General features: G+C 70.8%; 4 protein-coding genes across 5 annotated transcripts; 2 read left to right on the top strand and 2 right to left on the bottom strand.

Moving 5' to 3' along the window:
• Nucleotides 1–1,528: 1,528 nt before the first annotated feature.
• Nucleotides 1,529–4,732, bottom strand: LOC106486484 (interleukin-36 receptor antagonist protein-like). Its single transcript, XM_067312258.1, has 6 exons — nt 4,689–4,732; nt 4,092–4,128; nt 3,704–3,860; nt 2,787–2,951; nt 2,569–2,693; nt 1,529–1,738 (listed from the first exon to the last, which is right to left on the bottom strand). Exons 1-6 carry the CDS (start codon nt 4,730–4,732, stop codon nt 1,529–1,531), a joined length of 738 nt encoding a protein of 245 aa, XP_067168359.1.
• A 751-nt stretch (nt 4,733–5,483) lies between these two features.
• LOC136994461 (interleukin-36 receptor antagonist protein-like) lies at nt 5,484–7,783 on the bottom strand. The gene is made up of 5 exons (XM_067312328.1): nt 7,426–7,783; nt 7,083–7,143; nt 6,911–6,999; nt 6,702–6,826; nt 5,484–5,783 (listed from the first exon to the last, which is right to left on the bottom strand). Exons 1-5 carry the CDS (start codon nt 7,478–7,480, stop codon nt 5,574–5,576), a joined length of 540 nt encoding a protein of 179 aa, XP_067168429.1. The 5' UTR covers nt 7,481–7,783; the 3' UTR covers nt 5,484–5,573.
• A 244-nt stretch (nt 7,784–8,027) lies between these two features.
• TMED4 (transmembrane p24 trafficking protein 4) lies at nt 8,028–9,878 on the top strand. The gene is made up of 5 exons (XM_067312329.1): nt 8,028–8,220; nt 8,918–9,018; nt 9,141–9,266; nt 9,352–9,498; nt 9,585–9,878. The coding sequence occupies exons 1-5, from the start codon at nt 8,043–8,045 to the stop codon at nt 9,732–9,734; spliced, it is 702 nt and encodes a 233-aa protein (XP_067168430.1). The 5' UTR covers nt 8,028–8,042; the 3' UTR covers nt 9,735–9,878.
• A 244-nt stretch (nt 9,879–10,122) lies between these two features.
• DDX56 (DEAD-box helicase 56) lies at nt 10,123–16,326 on the top strand. Of its 2 annotated transcripts, XM_067312326.1 has the most exons (14): nt 10,124–10,214; nt 11,184–11,345; nt 11,470–11,630; nt 11,715–11,885; nt 12,544–12,634; nt 12,872–13,116; nt 14,362–14,490; nt 14,796–14,909; nt 14,977–15,071; nt 15,192–15,265; nt 15,364–15,453; nt 15,565–15,670; nt 15,894–15,991; nt 16,111–16,326. In XM_067312326.1, exons 1-14 carry the CDS (start codon nt 10,158–10,160, stop codon nt 16,189–16,191), a joined length of 1,674 nt encoding a protein of 557 aa, XP_067168427.1. In that variant the 5' UTR covers nt 10,124–10,157; the 3' UTR covers nt 16,192–16,326. The 2 variants fall into 2 exon arrangements, 1 of the variants encoding a protein (XP_067168427.1); XR_010886526.1 differs by lacking the exons at nt 15,894–15,991; nt 16,111–16,326 and having other exon boundaries at nt 10,123–10,214; nt 15,192–15,297; nt 15,565–15,648.
• The last annotated feature ends 170 nt before the right edge of the window (nt 16,327–16,496 follow it).

The following is a 16,496-nucleotide window of genomic DNA, read 5'->3' as shown; positions in this document are numbered from 1 at the left end:
TCAAGGGTTACGGGGGACCCTGAGGGCTAGAAGGGACCCTCGAGGGCTATAGGGGGCATCCAGGACTACGGGGGACCCCAGGGGCCTGGGGGGACCCCACGGGCTATGGGGGTCCCCGAGGGCCGTGGGGCACCCCAGGGGCTCTGGGGAGCCCCCAGAGCTGGGGAGCGGGGGGGCCCCGAGGCTCTGTGGGACCCCCATGCCCACGGGGGACCCCGCGGGGGGTCCCGAGGGGTCCGGGGTGGCCCCAGCGGGCTCCCGTCCTTCCCGCCCCCCCTCCCCTCGCGCCGCGCGCCCCCCGCCCGCTCCCCCGCCCTTACCGGCGCTCCCGGCGCGCGGCGCGGGGCGGGGCCACCTAAGGCCACGCCCCCTCCCCGCCCAGCCCGCGCGGGGCGCCGCCCGGCGAGCCGCAGGCTCCGCCCTCCGGATCCTCCCCATAGGCTACGCCCCCTAGCCGTGCCCCCTCCTCCCACCAGCGGAGGCCCCGCCCCCTGTCCCCGCCTCCCTATAAACCCCGCCTCCGCCTGCATCCTGCTTCCCCACAGGTCTCATCCCGCCCCGTGGGGCCTGGTCCTGCCCCCTCCCCGCCCCTAGGCCTGGCGCTGCCCCGTGGGGGCCTCATCCTGCCCCATGGGGGTCTGATCCTGCCCTCCTGGGTCAAGTGATGCCCCATGCGGTCTGATCCTGCCCCCTTTGGGCCTAGCTCTGCCCCATGGGGTCTGATCCTGCCCCCTTTGGGCCTGGCATTGCCCCATGGGGGCCTGATCCTGCTCCATAGGGGTCTGATCCTGCCCTTTCAGGTCCATCCTGCTCCATGGCCTGACCTGCCCTGTGAGGACCTAATCCTGCCCCCTGCCCCCAAGCCTGGCCCTGCCCCATGGGGGTCTGATCCTGCCCCATGGGGCCTGATCCTGCCCTCCTGGGCCTAGCTCTGCCCCATGGAGGCCTGATCCTGCCCCCTTCAGGCCTAGTGATGCCCCATGGGGTCTGATCCTGCCCTTTTGGGTCCATCCTGCCCCACGGCCTGACCTGCCCCGTGAGGACCTAATCCTGCCTCCTGCCCCCAGGCCTGGCCCTGCCCCATGGGGGTCTGATCCTGCCCCATGGGGCCTGATCCTGCCCTCCTGGGCCTAGCTCTGCCCCATGGAGGCCTGATCCTGCCCCCTTCAGGCCTAGTGATGCCCCATGGGGTCTGATCCTGCCCTTTTGGGTCCATCCTGCCCCACGGCCTGACCTGCCCCGTGAGGACCTAATCCTGCCTCCTGCCCCCAGGCCTGGCCCTGCCCCATGGGGGTCTGATCCTGCCCTCTTGGGCCCAGCTCTGCCCCATGGAGGCCTGATCCTGCCCCCTTCGGGCCTGGCGCTGCCCCACGGAGGCCTGCTCCTGCCCCATGGAGGCCTCATCCTGCCCCACGAAGGCCTCCTCCTCCTCCTCCTCCTCCTCCTCCTCCCCCACCAGCGGGTCCCCCCCGGCGCAGCGAGGCAGCGGGTGCCACAGAGACGTTTATTGGCGGGGGGCGCCGGGGGGCTACTTGCGCTGCAGGTAGAAGGTGGTGATGGCGGTGTCAGCGGGCTGCGCCGTGAGGGCCAGCGCCTCGCCGGCCCGCGGTGCCGTGCTCAGGAAGTGCCCGGGGAAGGCGGCCGACTCGAAGGTGTGCGTGGAGCCGCTGAAGGTCTTGTAGAAGGTGAAGCGGGTGGCCTCGGCGCCCTGCGTGAACAGGTCCAGCACCCCCACGGCCTGCCGGCGCGGCGTGGCGTGGCGTCAACGCTGCCGCCCGCGGGGTGACGCCCCCCCCCCCCCCGCCCGGGTGCTGCTGGCCTTGGGTTGCCCTGGCTCGAGGTGCAACCGCCTTTAGGTGCCACCACCCTGAGGTGCTGCTGGCCTTGGGGTGCCACCACCTTGGGGTGACATTGGCCTTGGGGTGATGCTGCCTTGGGGTCAAATTGGCCTCGGGGCGCCTCCAGCCTCAGGGTGCCCCCACCTGATGGTGGCAGCACCTTGGGGTGCTTCCCCCTTGGAGTGACACTGGCCTTGGGAAGCCACCACCTGAGGGTGACATTAGCCTTGGGGTGCCACTGCCTCAGGGTGCCACCGCCTCAGGATGAGACCACCCTCACTTGCCACTGGCCTTGGGTCCCCCTGGCTCAGCATGTAACCACCGTGGGGTGCCACCAACCTCAGGCTGCTCCACCTTGGGTTACCCAACCTCAGGGTGCCCTCCACCCTGGGATGACCCATTTTAGAGTGCCCTCCACCTTTGGATGTCGCCACCTTGGGTTGCCCCCACCTCAGGGTGTCCTCCACCTTGAGGTGCCCCACCTCGGGGTGTCCCAACCTTGGGTTGCCCAACCTTGGGGTGCTCTCCACCTTGGGGTGCCTCACCTTGGGGGTGTCCCACTTCAGGCTGCTCAGCCTCAGGGTAGCCTCCACCTTGGGGCACCTTCCACCCTCAGATGCCCCCACCTTGGGTTGTCCCACCTTGAGTTACCTCCACCTTGAGTTACTGCCATCTTGGGGAGTCCCACCTTGGGATGCCCACACCCTGGGGTGCCCTGCGTGGCGCTCACCTCCAGCTGCAGGTGGGGCTCGGGGCCGGTGCCGCAGGAGAGCGCCTGGCTGCCCCCACGGATGCCCACGATGAGGGGACAACGCCTGCGCTCCAGGTGCCGGTTGGGCACCACGCTGATGTGCTCTGCGTGGAGCCGGGTGTCAGGGCAGGCGGGCGCAGGTTGCCCCACTGCACCTCCCTGGCACCCAAGAGACCCCTTCCTGCTCCCACACCCACCTTCCTGGGCGGCATTGGCACCCTGCAGGTTGGTGGCCACCAGGCGCCCTTGCTCCAGGCACAGCACCTTCTGGTCGGTGTCACGCACCCGGAAGTGGTAGGGCGGTGGCAACGGCCGCCCCGTCTCCACTGTCCCGGCTGCGTGGAACGTGGTCTCCGGGGTTTCTTTTGCAAGAGAGCGCGGGGACAGGGAACGTGGGGACAGGGCATGTGAGCTTCATGGGGATGGGGCACAGGGGGACAGGGCATGTGGGCTTCATGGGGATGGGCACAGGGGCATCATGGGGACAGAGCACATGGGCATCGTGGAGGCAGGACATGTGGGGACAAGGCACAAGGGCTTCATGGGGACGTGGACATAGGTAACACGGGGCACACGGACATCAGGGGGACAGGGATGTGGGCATCATGGGGACAGGGCACGTGGGCATCGTGGGGATAGGGCACATGGTGACAAGGCATAAGGGCTTCATGGGGATGGGGCACTGTGGGGACAGGGCACATGGACATTGCAGGGAGGGGGATGTGGACATCATGGGGCACTAGGACATCATGGGGACGGACACATGGGCTTCACAGGGACAGGGCACATGGAGACAGGGCACGAGGGCTTCATGGGCAACGTTGGGCACATGGACATCATGCGGACGGGCACGTGGGCACCATGGGGACAAGGCGTGAGGGCTTCATGAGGACAGGGCATCATGGGGACAGGGCACGTGGACATCTCAGGGATGGAGATGTGGGCACCATGGGGCATGTGGCCAACACAGGGACGGGGCACGTGAGGACAGGGCATGTGGGCTTTGTAGGGACAGGCAAATGGGCATCATGGGGCACACGGACATCATGAGGACAAAGCACCCGGGCACCACGGGGACGGACACCCGGGCACGGTGGGGCACCACGGGCGCTACCTTTGCCCAGGAACTCCTCAAACAACGCCTCCATGTTGGGGTCGACGACGGACACTGCGGCGCTGCCGGCAGGCGGCTCCGCCAGGACGCCCAGCGGGCGCCGGCCAGGCTGCCGCCAGCCCCAGCGCCCGCCGGCCGTGCATCCCGCCTCGGGAGCCTGCGGGCGGCACAGACATCAGGGAGGGCCGGGGCTGGGTGCTGCACCCAGTCGGCACCCGGGCGCCCTGTGCCAACCTTACCTGGCACCTCCCCGGCCTGGCCCAGCCCACGGTGACGCTGTCGGAAAGGGAAAACAGAGGGATGAGAGCAGGCCGGGCGTCGCGCCAGGGTGACTCAGGCCCTGAGCACAAGGGGTGGAGGGCCACCACCTCCCTCCTGTGGGACTCACCTCTGCGCTGGTCTGGATGCCCGTGACATGGCAGAGTCTGTGCGAGAGAGAGGGCAGCGCGTGGGTAAACCGGGCGGCACACCGCGGGGGAATCTGGCCCCCCAAAAACGCTTGTCCTCCCAGCTCCACATGTCATCTGTTGTCAGTAGGCTTCAGAGTGAACGCTCAGAGGCCGTCGCCCAGGCTTCTCCCTGGACCCACAGCCGGGCCCACCACCACGAGCACCCAGCCCTTCCCCACCCCGGCGTCGGGAGCGATACCTGCAAACCCAACAGCCTCCGAAATCCCGGCACGGGCCTTCCCGTCCTTTCAGCTGCCCACCCGGAGCGGCGGCGCCTCTTATAGGGACCAGCGCGGAGGGAGGGGACTAGCCGCCCGGATAATTGTGCAAGAAGGATGTGACATGGGGAGGCAAGCAGGGCGCGCCGGGGATGAGCGGGCTGGGCCGGGCGCAGGAGCAACCGCAGGTGGTGGGGAAGGTGGCGATGGGGAAACACCAGGGCCTGGCCCTGTGAAACCAGGCACCCTGGTCCCACGGTGGCCAGATGGCCTGTGCCCGTGATGCCCCTGTGCCCCGTCCCCGTGATGTGCCTGTACCCCATCCTGATGACACCCGTGTGCCCCATGTGCCCCATTCCCATGACGCTTGTTTGGCCCATTCCCATAACACCTGTGTGCCCTGTGTGCCCCCGTCCCCATGATGTCCCTGTGCCCCAGGTGCCCCATCCCGATGACACCCATGTGCCCTGTCCCTGTGCCACCTGTGTGCCCCATCCCCATGATGTCCCTGTGCCCAGGTGCCCCATCCCAATGACACCTGTGTGCCCTGTCCCCCATGATGTCCCTGTGCCCCAGGAGCCCCATCCCAATGACACGTGTGCCCTGTCCCCCATGATGTCCGCCCCAGGAACCCCATCCTGATGACACCTGTGTGCCCCGTCCCTGTGATGTCCCTGTGTCCTGCGTGCCCCATCCCAATGACACCTGTGTGCCCTGTCCCCCATGATGTCCCTGTGCCCTGTGTGCCCCATCCTCATGGCACCCACATGCCCCATGTGCCCCCTCCCCATGACGCCCGTGTGCCCCACGTTCCCCATCCCCATGGTGTCCGTGTGCCCCATCCCCACGCTGCCCTTGTCCCCACGTGTCCCCAGCCCGCCGCAGCAGGTCAGGACGCGCCGGGCGCTGCCGCCTCATCCAGGAAGGGACCGCGCCGGGACATCCCCAGGCTGCGTGGCTGCCCCGCCGCATGCGTCACCTCCCGCGTCGGGGACATCCCCGGGCCGAACTGGCGCAACACCGGGCCTCCCGCAGCGCTGACGCCGGCATGGGGACGCCACCGCCAGGGACGGGGCAGTGGCGGGGGGAGAGAGGACAGGAAGGACCCAGGCATCCAGACCACGGCACCGAGCATCACCCACGCGGGTGGCAGCAGGGTGGCTTTATTGGCGCGGGCGCGAGGTGACCGGGGGGGGGGGTGGCTCAGCAGAGCTGGAAGTAGAAGTCGAGGACGTGGGTGGCATCGGGGCCCCGCGAGAGCCCCAGCGGCTCGTGGGCGCGGGCCGAGGTGCAGAGGTACCAGCCGGGGTTGGCGGCCGACTCGAAGCGCCACAGCCCGTCCTTGTAGGTGCGGAAGAAGGTGAAGGGCGCCGAGGCCTCGCCGGCGCCGGGCAGCGTCCTGATGTCGGCGTCCTGCGTGGCACACGGCGGTGGCGGCGGGCACGGCGGCGCCGGCGCGGAGGTCCTCGGGCGCCCCGGCGCCGCCGTGCCCCGTGCGCCCTCTCCCCGATGTGTCCCTGTCCCCATGATGCCCACGTGCCCCATCCCGTGATGCCCCATGTGTCCTCTCCCTGCGATGTCCATTTGCCCCATCCCCATGATGCTCTGTCCCCGTGATTCCCGTGTGCCCTGTCCCCATGATGCCCCTTGTCCCCAATCCCAGCAATACCCGCCTGCCCTGTCCCCTCAATGCCCTATGTGCCCTGCCCTGTGACGCCCATTTCCCCCATCCCGTGATGCCTGTGTGCCCTGTCCCCGTGATGTCCACTTGCCCCATCCCCCTGATGCCCCATGCCCGTAATGCCCGTGTCGCACGTGCCCCGTCCCCACCATGCCCCGTGTCCCCAATCCCAGCAATGCCCCATGCCCCATTCCTGCGATGCCCCATCCCCATGATGCCCCATGTCCCATGTGCCCCATCCCCGTGATGCCTGAGTGTCCCATGTGCCCCGTCCCCCAAGTGCCCTGTCCCCACGATGCCCCATGTCCCATGTGCCCTGTCCCTGTGATGCCCCATGTCCCCAATCCCAGCAATGCCCATGTGCTCTGTTCCCAAGACGCCCCATATGCCGTCACCCTGATGCCTGTGTGCCCCATCCCATTGTGCCTGTGTGCCCTGTCCCCATGATGTCCACTTGCCCCATCCCCATGACTCCCCATCCCCATGATACCCGTGTGCCCCATCCCCCTGATGCCCCATCCCCGTGATGCCCAAGTGTCCCATGTGCCCCATCCCCACCATGCCCCATGTCCCCAATCCCAGCAATCCTCCATCCCCACGATGCCCCGTCCCCACAATGCCCGCGTACTCCGTCCCCGCGCCGCCCTCACCTCGAGCCGCAGCGTGGGCCGGGGGGCGGTGGGACTGGCCAGGCAGCGGGTGCCGTTCTGGATGCCCAGGATGACGGGGAGCCGGGCTCGGGTGAAGGAGCCGTTGGGCACCCAGAAGACCTTCTCTGTGCGGGGGGGCGAGGGGGGGCATCAGGGCGGCCCCGGCGGCGGCCCCCCTGCCCCCCCCCCCCTCGCGCCCCACGTCTCACCTTCGAGGGCAGCGTTGGCACCCTGCAGGTGCCCGGCCACCAGCTGGTCGTTGCGCAGGTAGAGCAACTTCTGGTCCATGTCCCAAATCCTGCCGGGGGGGGGGGCAGAAAAATGCCAGCGGCGCCCGGCACAACCCCCCCCCCCCCTCAAATTCCCCCTTTCTCTCCTTACCGGTATTTAAAGACTTTGGTCTGCAGGACGGGAGCGTGGCAGGGGGCGAAGCCTTCGGCCTCTGCGCAGAGGAAGAGGAGGGTGACGGCGAGCGCGGCGCAGCGAGGGCACGCCATGGCGCCCAGCCGGCACCCCGGGCGCTGCCACCCCCGGCTTTATAAGCCGGCGAGGGATCGGCTCTCCCCAAACGGGACCCGAAATTTCCAGGCTGCGGAGGCGGGGGGCAGCCGGGGCCCCGTGTTGCAATTTCCTCGCCCGCCCCGGTTCCTCTTCCCGCAGCGGGCACGGCCCGGAGTCACCCTTTCCCGGCACCCACCGGGAGCCGCAGCCCCCCGGCACCTACCCATGGCACGGCTCCGCCGCGGTGCACGGTGCACGGGGCAGGAAGTGGGTGGCATTTCCGTGCGTGGACCACGGGCCCCCGTGGGCTGGCCGGGGCGGCAGGAAGGAAGGAAGGACGTGGCGGCGTTGCCACACCGCCGGCGGGCTGGGTGCGAAGGGCTCGCCCGGATCCGCGAAGGGCACGCCGTGGCGTGCGTGGCTGGGGCACACGCTGTCCCCTGCGCGGCGGGGCTGGTGCACACAACGAGGGGCTGCCCACGGGAGCCCGGCCGAGCCCCCGGGGTCACCCCGGAGCACCGACAGGCTCCCGCCAGCCTGAAACAGCCGGGGGTCCCACTGAACTTCCCCAGCGGGGATTCGAACTTTCAATCTTCCCGTTATGGGCGCTGCGCCCTCTCCACTGCACCACGCGGCGGGAAGCACTGCGCATGCGGGTCCTCTCCGGCCGCAGGGCGCGCGCGCGCTGTCAAGCCGACGCGCGCTGCCCGCGCGGCCCCAGCGGGCACCCGTAGGTGCGTCGTGGGGGCCGGTGAGTGGCCGCCAGGCGGCGGCGCCTGCGCGCTGCGCGGGCGGAGGGGGAGGCGCCTGCGCAGTGCGGCCGGCGCCGCCGGGCGGCGCATGCGCGCGGGCGGGGCGGGAGGGGCGGTGCGGGCCATGGCGGGCGGCGGGGCGCTGCGGGCGGCCGTGGCCGCCGTGCTGCTGGCGGCCTGGGGCGCCCAGGCCCTCTACTTCCACATCGGCGAGACCGAGAAGCGCTGCTTCATCGAGGAGATCCCGGACGAGACCATGGTCATCGGTGCGGGCCGCGGGAGAGACCCCCGGCGGCTGGGGGGGAGGCGGGGCGACGGGAGGGACCGTTAGGGGATGGGGGCGAGGAGAGGCCCCGGGAACCGGGGGGGCAATGGGAGAGACCCCCGGGAACCGGGGGAGGGGGGCAATGGGAGAGACCCCCGGGAACCGGGGGAGGGAATTGGAGACACCGTTAGGGCACGAGGGTGAGACCCCCGGGAACCGGGGGGGAGCAATGGGAGAGACTGTTAACGGGATGTGGCGGGGGATGAAGGGAGGCAATGGGAGAGACTGTTAGGGGATGGGGGGGAAAGACCCCCGAGAACGGGAGATCCCTGGGAATGAAGGGAGGCAATGGGATGCTCTACTAGGAGATGGAAGGGAGAGAACCCCAGGAACTGGGTGGGGGCAATGGGAGAAACCCCTGGGAACCAGGAAGGCAACAGGAGAGACCCCCAGGAATGAGAGGGAGCAATGGGAGAGATTGTTAGGGGATGGGGGGGGGTGAGAATGTCCCCAGGGAATTGGGGGGGGGGCAACGGGAGAGACCACCGGGGGGGATGGAAGAGACCCCAGGGAACCAAGGAGGGGGGCAACAAAAAAGACCACCGGGAGCTGGGGGATAATTGGGAGTCCCCCACCCCTGGGGGGTCTCTGGGTGGTCCTGGGATGCCAGGCCCACTCCGACCTGCTGCCACCCCCAGGGAACTACCGGACGCAGCTGTGGGACAAGCAGTCGGAGTCGTTCCTGCCCTCCACGCCGGGGCTGGGCATGCACGTGGAGGTGAAGGACCCCGATGGCAAGGTGAGCCGTGCCAGGGCCCGCGGGGCACCCACCCAGGGGGTCTCTGGTGGTGCCTGGACACCCGCCGGCCCGGACGGGGGGGTTCCCCGGAGCAGGCTGAGCCCTGACGCCGTGTCCCGCAGGTGATTTTGTCGCGGCAGTACGGCTCGGAGGGGCGCTTCACCTTCACCTCGCACACGCCGGGCGAGCACCAGATCTGCCTCCACTCCAACTCCACCCGCATGGCGCTCTTCGCCGGTGGCAAGCTGGTAAGAGCCCCGCGCGCCGAGGCGGCGGGTGACGGGGGTGACCCGGGCACCCGGCACCCGCTCATCCAACCCGTTTTGTGCCCAGCGGGTGCACCTGGACATCCAGGTGGGGGAACACACCAACAACTACCCCGAAATCGCCGCCAAGGACAAGCTGACAGAGCTGCAGCTCCGGGCACGCCAGCTCCTCGACCAGGTGGAGCAGATCCAGAAGGAGCAGAACTACCAGCGGGTGAGGAGAGGGGGGGAGCAGCCGGAGAAGGGCTGGGGAGGGGGTCCGCACCCGCCGCTGACGCCCCTCTCGCGCTGTGCCCGCAGTACCGGGAGGAGCGTTTCCGCATGACGAGCGAGAGCACCAACCAGCGGGTGCTGTGGTGGTCCATCGCCCAAACCATCATCCTCATCCTCACCGGCATCTGGCAGATGAGACACCTGAAGAGCTTTTTCGAGGCCAAGAAGCTGGTGTAACCCCGTGGGCGCCGACCCCGCCTCGGCGCTGCGCCCGCCGGGCCCCCCGGGGGCGGCCGTGCCTGCCGCCGGTGGCGAGGGGCGGCCGCGTCCCCCGCTACGCGTGCGCGCTTCGCGGTTCAATAAACGCTCAGGGGGCTCCGATGGGGCTGGCTGGAGCTTCTTGGGGTGCTGGGAGAGGGTGGGGCGGCCCTGCTGCTGGGCCAGGCTGGGCAGGGAGCCCAGGCGTCCTGGCTCCCCCGTCCCCCCCCCGCCTTGTCCCCGTCCCCCCCCCGGCAGCAGCGGGAGGATGCAGGCATCCGAGTGGTGCTGTTTGGTCCTCCAGCGCGCGGAGCGGCACTGGCGGGGGGGGGAGCGGGCGCTCTAGGCGCGCGGCGGAAGTGTCTGTGGTCAGCGCGCAGGCGCACTAGAGGGCGAGCGGCGATGGCGGAGGCGGCGCGGGGCTTCGAGCACATGGGGCTGGACGGGCGGCTGCTGCGGGTGCGCCGGGGCCCCGGGGGGGCTCCGTCCCCTGCTCCGGTCTGGGCGGGACCCCCACGGGGAGGGGTTCCCGGGCCCTGGGGTTCCTCGGGGTCCCCGTCCGCTCGGGGCGGGGCCGCTGGGGATCCCGAACGCTCGGGTCCCCTCGCGATGGGGAGCGTTGGGGGCACCGTGGTCCCGTGAAGGGGGGCAGCAAGTTGTGTCGCCCCCCCCCCCTCGTGGGGAGGGGGTTTGGGGGAGCCCGGACGCCTGGGTTCTTGGGGTGGGGGGCTTTGAGGCGCCTCGGGGTGGGAGGGTGCTTAGCAGGACGCCTGGGTCCCTCCAAGGGGATTTTGGGGAGCTTCCCGCCCGCCCCGGGGGGGATATCAGGGAACCAGGACCCCCGGGGTGGGGGGCATCAGGGAGCCAGGACGCCTGGGTGCCCCCAGGGGTGGGGGGCATTAGGGAGCCAGGATGCCTGGGTGCCTCCTAGGATGGGTGACATTGGGGAGCCAGGACCCCTGGGACTCCCGGGGTGGAGGGCATCAGGGAGCCAGGACACCTGGGTGCCTCCTAGGATGGGTGTCATTGGGGAGCCAGGACCCCGGGATCCCCGGGGTGGGGGGCATCAGGGAGCCAGGACACCTGAGTGCCTCCTAGGATGGGTGACTTTGGGGAGCCAGGACCCCTGGGACCCCCGGGGTGGGGGGCATCAGGGAGCCAGGATGCCCAGGTGCCCCATGGAGTGGGGGGTATCAAGGAGCTGGGACCCCTGGGGAGGGTGACACTGGGGAGCCAGGACCTCTTGGACCCCTGGGGTGGGGGACATCAGGGAGCCAGGACACCTGGGACACCCAGCGTGCAGAGCATCAGGGAGCCAGGATGTCTGGGTGCTTCCCGGGATGGGTGACCTCTGCGCCGCCGGGGTGGGTGCCACGAAGGATCCCAGATGCCCAAGCCCCCCCTGGAGTGACAGTGCGGGTCCCGCAGGCGGTAGCCGAGCTGGGCTGGGCCAAACCCACGGCCATCCAGGCCGAGGCCATTCCCTTGGCGCTGGAAGGCCGCGACCTGCTGGCCCGCGCCCGGACGGGCTCCGGCAAGACGGCGGCGTACGGGCTGCCGCTGCTCCAGCACCTGCTGCGCGTCAAGGCGGTGAGTTGGGGCACCGCGGGACGACGATCCGCCCCGCTCCGGGCGGCTGGGTGCGCCGGGCACGGCGGGGACGTCCCCCCGCGGCGCCCCGGGATGCTGACAGTGGCGGTGGCGGTGCGCACAGGCGCCGGCGGCGGTGGCACAGGCGGTGCGAGCCCTGGTGTTGGTGCCCTCCAAGGAGCTGGGGCAGCAAGTGGTGCAGGCGCTGCGGCGGCTGGCGGCCTTCTGCGCCCGCGACGTGCGGGTGGCCGACGTGTGCGCCCACGCCGAGCTCGCCGCGCAGAGGTAAGGCGCGCGCGGGGAGCGGGGTGGGGGGCACCCCGGGCGGACGGGTGACGAGCGCCGCGCCGGGTTGTCCCCGTGCCGCAGGCCGGTGCTGATGGAGAAGCCGGACGTGGTGGTGGGCACGCCGGGACGGGTGCTGGCGCACCTCAACGCCCGCAGCCTGGCGCTGCGGCACTCGCTGGAGCTGCTGGTGCTGGACGAAGCCGACCTGCTGCTCTCCTTCGGTTTCGGCGACGACCTCAAGGCCCTGCTGTGGTGAGGGGCGCTGGGGGGGGGACGTGGGGGGCGCTGCTGGGGCTGGGGGACATTGGGGACGCTGCCAGGCATTCGGAGGGCGCTGTCAGGACCGGGGGGCACAGCTGAGGGCTTGGGGGATGCTGCCAAAGCCAGGGGACTTGGGGGGCACAGCCAAGGGTTTGGGGGATGCTGCTGGGGCTGGGGGACATTGGGGACACTGCTAGGCGTTGGGGGGGGGGCGCTGCCAGGACTGGGGGGCCACAGCCGAGCAGTCTGGGCAACATGATGGGGTTTTGGGGGATACTCTCAGAGCCAGGGGACTTGGGGGGCACTGCCAGGGGTTTGGGGGGCACTGGAAGGACTGGGGGGCACAGCTGAGGGCTTGGAGGGCACTGCCAGAGCTGGGGGGCACTTGGGGGGGCACGGCCAGGAGTTTGGGGCACCCTGCCGGGCCTGGGGGACACAAGGGGCACAGCCAGGGGTTTGGGGGACACTGCCAGAGCCAGGAGACCTGGGGGGCACCGCCAGGCCTGGGGAATATTGGGGGCAGTGCCAGAGCTGGGGGGCACGGTGAGGCCAGGACGGGGTTCGAGGGGATTTGGGGGGGCACTGCCACGGCTGGGGGGGCCGAAGGGGTTGGGGGGGGGGTCGGCGCTGAGACCGTCCCCCCCCTCAGCCACCTGCCCAAGATCTACCAGGCGCTGCTCATGTCGGCCACCTTCAACCCCGACGTGGAGGCCCTCAAGGAGCTGGTGCTGCACAACCCGGTGGGTGGGTGCTGCGGGGGGGCCCGGTGGGTGCTGGGTGGGGGTCAGGGGGGCTCCGTGGGTGCCGTGGGCCCGACTAGGGGCGGAGGGATGCGGGTCCGCAGGCGTCACGGGCCGCGGGGCCGCAGCGAGCAGCGGGGCACGGGCACGGGCAGCGCGGCGAGCGCCGTTTCGGGGTGGTGGGTGGCGGTGGCCCCGTGCCTGCGCCCCCCCCTCACCCCGGCGCGGCGGGCGCAGGTGACGCTGCGCCCGCGGGAGCCCCAGCTGCCGGGCGGCGCCCAGCTGCGGCAGTACGAGGTGCGCTGCGGCACCGAGGAGGACAAGTTCCTGCTGCTGTGCGCCCTGCTCAAGCTGGCGCTGCTCCGCGGCCGGGCGCTGCTCTTCGTGGGCACCCTCGCCCGCTGCTACCGCCTCAAGCTTTTCCTCGAGCAGTTCGGCATCGCCGCCTGCGCCCTCAATTCCGAGCTGCCCGCCCGCTCCCGGTACCCTGCTTGGGGGGAAAGGGGGGGCCGGGGTGCCCACGGAGAAGGGAAAGGGGTGTTTGGGGAGGGAACGGGGTGCCAGGGTGCCCATGAAGGAGGGAGAGGGGTGTTTGGGGGGGAACAGGGTGCCAGGGTGTCCGTGGAGGAGTGAAAGGGGTGTTTGGGGGGGAACGGGGTGCCATGGTGCCCGTGGAGGAGGGAAAGGGGTGTTTGGGGGGGAACGGGGTGCCAGGGTGTCCGTGGAGGAGGGAAAGGGGTGTTTGGGGGGGAACGGGGTGCCAGGGTGGCCGTGGAGGAGGGAGAGGGGTGTTTGGGGGGGGAATGGGGTGCCAGGGTGGCCGTGGAGGAGGGAGAGGGGTGTTTGGGGGAGAACGGGGTGCCAGAGTGGCCATGGAGGAGGGAGAGGGGTGTTTGGGGGAGAACGGGGTGCCAGGGTGTCCGTGGAGGAGGGAGAGGGGTGTTTGGGGGAGAACGGGGTGCCAGAGTGGCCATGGAGGAGGGAGAGGGGTGTTTGGGGGGGGAACGGGGTGCCAGGGTGTCCGTGGAGGAGGGAAAGGGGTGTTTGGGGGGGAACGGGGTGCCAGGGTGTCCGTGGAGGAGGGAGAGGGGTGTTTGGGGGGGGAATGGGGTGCCAGGGTGTCCGTGGAGGAGGGAAAGGGGTGTTTGGGGGGGAACGGGGTGCCAGGGTGTCCGTGGAGGAAGGAAAGGGGTGTTTGGGGGGGGAACGGGGTGCCAGGGTGTCCGTGGAGGAGGGAAAGGGGTGTTTGGGGGGGAACGGGGTGCCAGGGTGTCCGTGGAGGAGGGAGAGGGGTGTTTGGGGGGGGAATGGGGTGCCAGGGTGTCCGTGGAGGAGGGAGAGGGGTGTTTGGGGGGGAACGGGGTGCCAGGGTGGCCGTGGAGGAGGGAGAGGGGTGTTTGGGGGGGAATGGGGTGCCAGGGTGGCCGTGGAGGAAGGAAAGGGGTGTTTGGGTGGGAATGGGGTGCCAGGGTGACCGTGGAGGAGGGAAAGGGGTGTTTGGGGGGGAACAGGGTGGCCACGGGGTCCCTCGCAAGGGGGGCATGGGGTGCCCAGGGCATAACACCCACAGGGTCACCCACGGGGCGCAAGGGACGCCCTGGGGGGGTCCCAGGAAGGGCAAGGGGTGCCCGCAAGGGACGAAAGGGGGGGTGCCTGCAGCGGGGGGACGATGCCCGCCCCGCCGGGGTGGGCTGTGCCCCGCTGACGGGCGCCCACCCGTCCCCTAGGTGCCACGTCATCACCCAGTTCAACCGGGGCATCTACGACTACATCGTGGCCACGGACGAGGAGGCGCCGGCAGCACCCGCCGCGCAGCCCCGGCGCAAGAAGCGCAAGGGTGCTGCCGCCGCTGACAAGTGAGCGGCCGCCGGGTCCCCGCGGGTGCCACCGCGTCGCCGGGATGGGGCTCCCGTGCCAAGGGGAGATCCCCGTGCCCACGAAGGTGTCCTTGCTGCCGCTGTCCCCATGCCCACGGCGTTCCCCTTGCCCGGGGTGTCCCTGTGCCCACGTGGGTCCCCCTTGCTCCAGGTGCCCCCGTGGTCCCCGAAGTCCCCCTGCCTGCGTGGCTTCCCTTGTCCACGATGTCCCCCTGCCCAGGGTGTCCCCCTGCCCAGGGTGTTCCTGTGCCACCCTGATGTCCCATCTTCCCCCCCCCCGGCAGGGGCAAGGACCCTGAGTACGGCGTCGCGCGAGGCATCGACTTCCAAAACGTGGCCGCCGTCATCAACTTCGACGTGCCGCCGACGGTCGAGTCCTACATCCACCGGGTGGGCAGGTAGGTCCGGGGGGGCCGGGGGGGTGCCCGCCTTCCCCCCCAGCGCCCCAACCCTCCGCGCCCGCAGGACGGCCCGCGCGGACAACCCCGGCACGGCGCTCACCTTCGTGCTGCCCGAGGAGCAGGACCGGCTGGTCGAGATCGAGGACGCCCTCGCCGGAGGTCAGGGTGGGGGCAGCGGGTGCGAAGGGACGTCGGGATGCGCCGGAGGGCGCCGCGAGGGTGCTGGGTGGGCGCCGGCGCCGAGGGCGGCGGTGACGCCGTGTCGGTTTGCGTCCCCAGACGGCGGCGAGTCGATGCTGCAGCCCTACCGGTTCTGCATGGAGGAGATCGAGGGACTGCGCTACCGGTGCCGGGTGCGTGGGCAGGATCGGGGTGCCGGCAGCGGGTACGAGGGTGCCACCGGGTGAGGGGGGGTGGCAGGGCCAGCAGCTCTGACCCTGTGTCCCCCCAGGACGCCATGCGCTCCGTCACCAAGCAGGCGGTGAAGGAGGCTCGGCTGCGGGAGATAAAGGAGGAGCTGCTCAACTCGGAGAAGCTCAAGGTACCCGCGGGGCGTCGGGTGGCATCGGCGGGGGGGCCGGGGTGGGCGCGGCGGGTGCCAGGCTGCGCTGGCAGCGCCGGGCCCTACCGCATACCGGTTCCGTGCGCCCAGACGTACTTCGAGGACAACCCCCGGGACCTGCACGTCCTGCGGCACGACAAGCCCCTGCACCCCGCCATCGTCAAGCCGCACCTGCGCAACGTGCCCGAGTACCTGGGTATGTCGCGTGCCGAGCGGCGGGCGCTGGCAAGGGGAAGGGGCAAGAGGGGCACCTCGGCGCTGCCGGGGACGGGAGGGGGACGCTGGGAGCGGTGCCCCCGGATGGGGAGGCTGCAGACGGCGCCCAGGGGTGGCACGGGGACGTTGCGGGGGGGGGCCGGGATGGGGACAGCGGGCGAGGATTGCGGGGACGCTGACGCCCTCTTCCGCGGTGCCCGCAGTGCCCCCCAGCCTCCGCGGCGTCGCCAAGCCCGCCCTCAAGAAGCGCAAGCGGCAGCGGGTGCCCCACGCCGGTGCCGGCCGCCGGGGCGGCCCCAAGGTGAGCGCGGGGCACCCTCGACCCAGCTGGGCGCACGGGTGCCACCTAGCACCCGGGTGCCCGAGCGTCCCCGCTGTGCCAACGGTGACCTGACGCTGCTTTTCTCCCCCCTGCTCCAGACCCGCGGCACCGCCAACCCACTGCAGAGCTTCAAATACGCCCGCCACCGCGCCAAGCGCCCGGCCGCGCAGCCGACCTGAGTCCCCCCGCGTGCCCCGGACTGTGCCCTCCGGCCCCTGGGGGCACCGCGGCCGCCTCGCAGCCCCCCGAGGCCGAGGTATCTCCGTGCCGTAGCCTGCGGGCGGCCGTGCCCAATAAAGGTGCCAGCGGACCGGGCCGAGCGTGTTGTTTGCTCTTGGGGTGCTTCTCCCCGCCACCCGCGGGCTACGTGACGGCGGCGGGCAGCGGTGACGTGGACGGGAGATGCGGCGTGCCCCGTTGACGCGGGGCGAAGGTGCCAGGGCGTTATCGGCCCCCTTATCGAGGCCAAGGCCGTTGCGGGAGC

The sequence above is a fragment of the Apteryx mantelli genome, chromosome 29 (assembly GCF_036417845.1).
Source record: "Apteryx mantelli isolate bAptMan1 chromosome 29, bAptMan1.hap1, whole genome shotgun sequence".
Classification (NCBI taxonomy): domain Eukaryota; kingdom Metazoa; phylum Chordata; class Aves; order Apterygiformes; family Apterygidae; genus Apteryx; species Apteryx mantelli.
The sequence above is the reverse complement of the archived record's forward strand: the minus strand, read 5'-3'. Positions and strand labels throughout refer to the sequence as shown.

Coding starts and splice junctions, on each gene's coding strand:
- LOC106486484 (XM_067312258.1), bottom strand. CDS start 4,732: ATGGGAATGGGGCACATGGGGCACACGGGTGTCATCAGGATGGG. Junction 4,129..4,688: donor ACGGGTGTCATCAGGATGGG/GTACAGGCACAT, acceptor TCTCTCGCACAG/ACTCTGCCATGTCACGGGCA. Junction 2,952..3,703: donor TGAGGAGTTCCTGGGCAAAG/GTAGCGCCCGTG, acceptor CTCTTGCAAAAG/AAACCCCGGAGACCACGTTC.
- LOC136994461 (XM_067312328.1), bottom strand. CDS start 7,480: ATGCCACCCACTTCCTGCCCCGTGCACCGTGCACCGCGGCGGAGCCGT. Junction 7,000..7,082: donor ACCAAAGTCTTTAAATACCG/GTAAGGAGAGAA, acceptor CCCCCCCGGCAG/GATTTGGGACATGGACCAGA. Junction 5,784..6,701: donor GGCCCACGCTGCGGCTCGAG/GTGAGGGCGGCG, acceptor TGTGCCACGCAG/GACGCCGACATCAGGACGCT.
- TMED4 (XM_067312329.1), top strand. CDS start 8,043: ATGCGCGCGGGCGGGGCGGGAGGGGCGGTGCGGGCCATGGCGGGCGGC. Junction 9,019..9,140: donor TGAAGGACCCCGATGGCAAG/GTGAGCCGTGCC, acceptor CGTGTCCCGCAG/GTGATTTTGTCGCGGCAGTA. Junction 9,499..9,584: donor AGGAGCAGAACTACCAGCGG/GTGAGGAGAGGG, acceptor CTGTGCCCGCAG/TACCGGGAGGAGCGTTTCCG.
- DDX56 (XM_067312326.1), top strand. CDS start 10,158: ATGGCGGAGGCGGCGCGGGGCTTCGAGCACATGGGGCTGGACGGGCGG. Junction 12,635..12,871: donor AGCTGGTGCTGCACAACCCG/GTGGGTGGGTGC, acceptor CGGCGGGCGCAG/GTGACGCTGCGCCCGCGGGA. Junction 15,671..15,893: donor CAACGTGCCCGAGTACCTGG/GTATGTCGCGTG, acceptor CGGTGCCCGCAG/TGCCCCCCAGCCTCCGCGGC.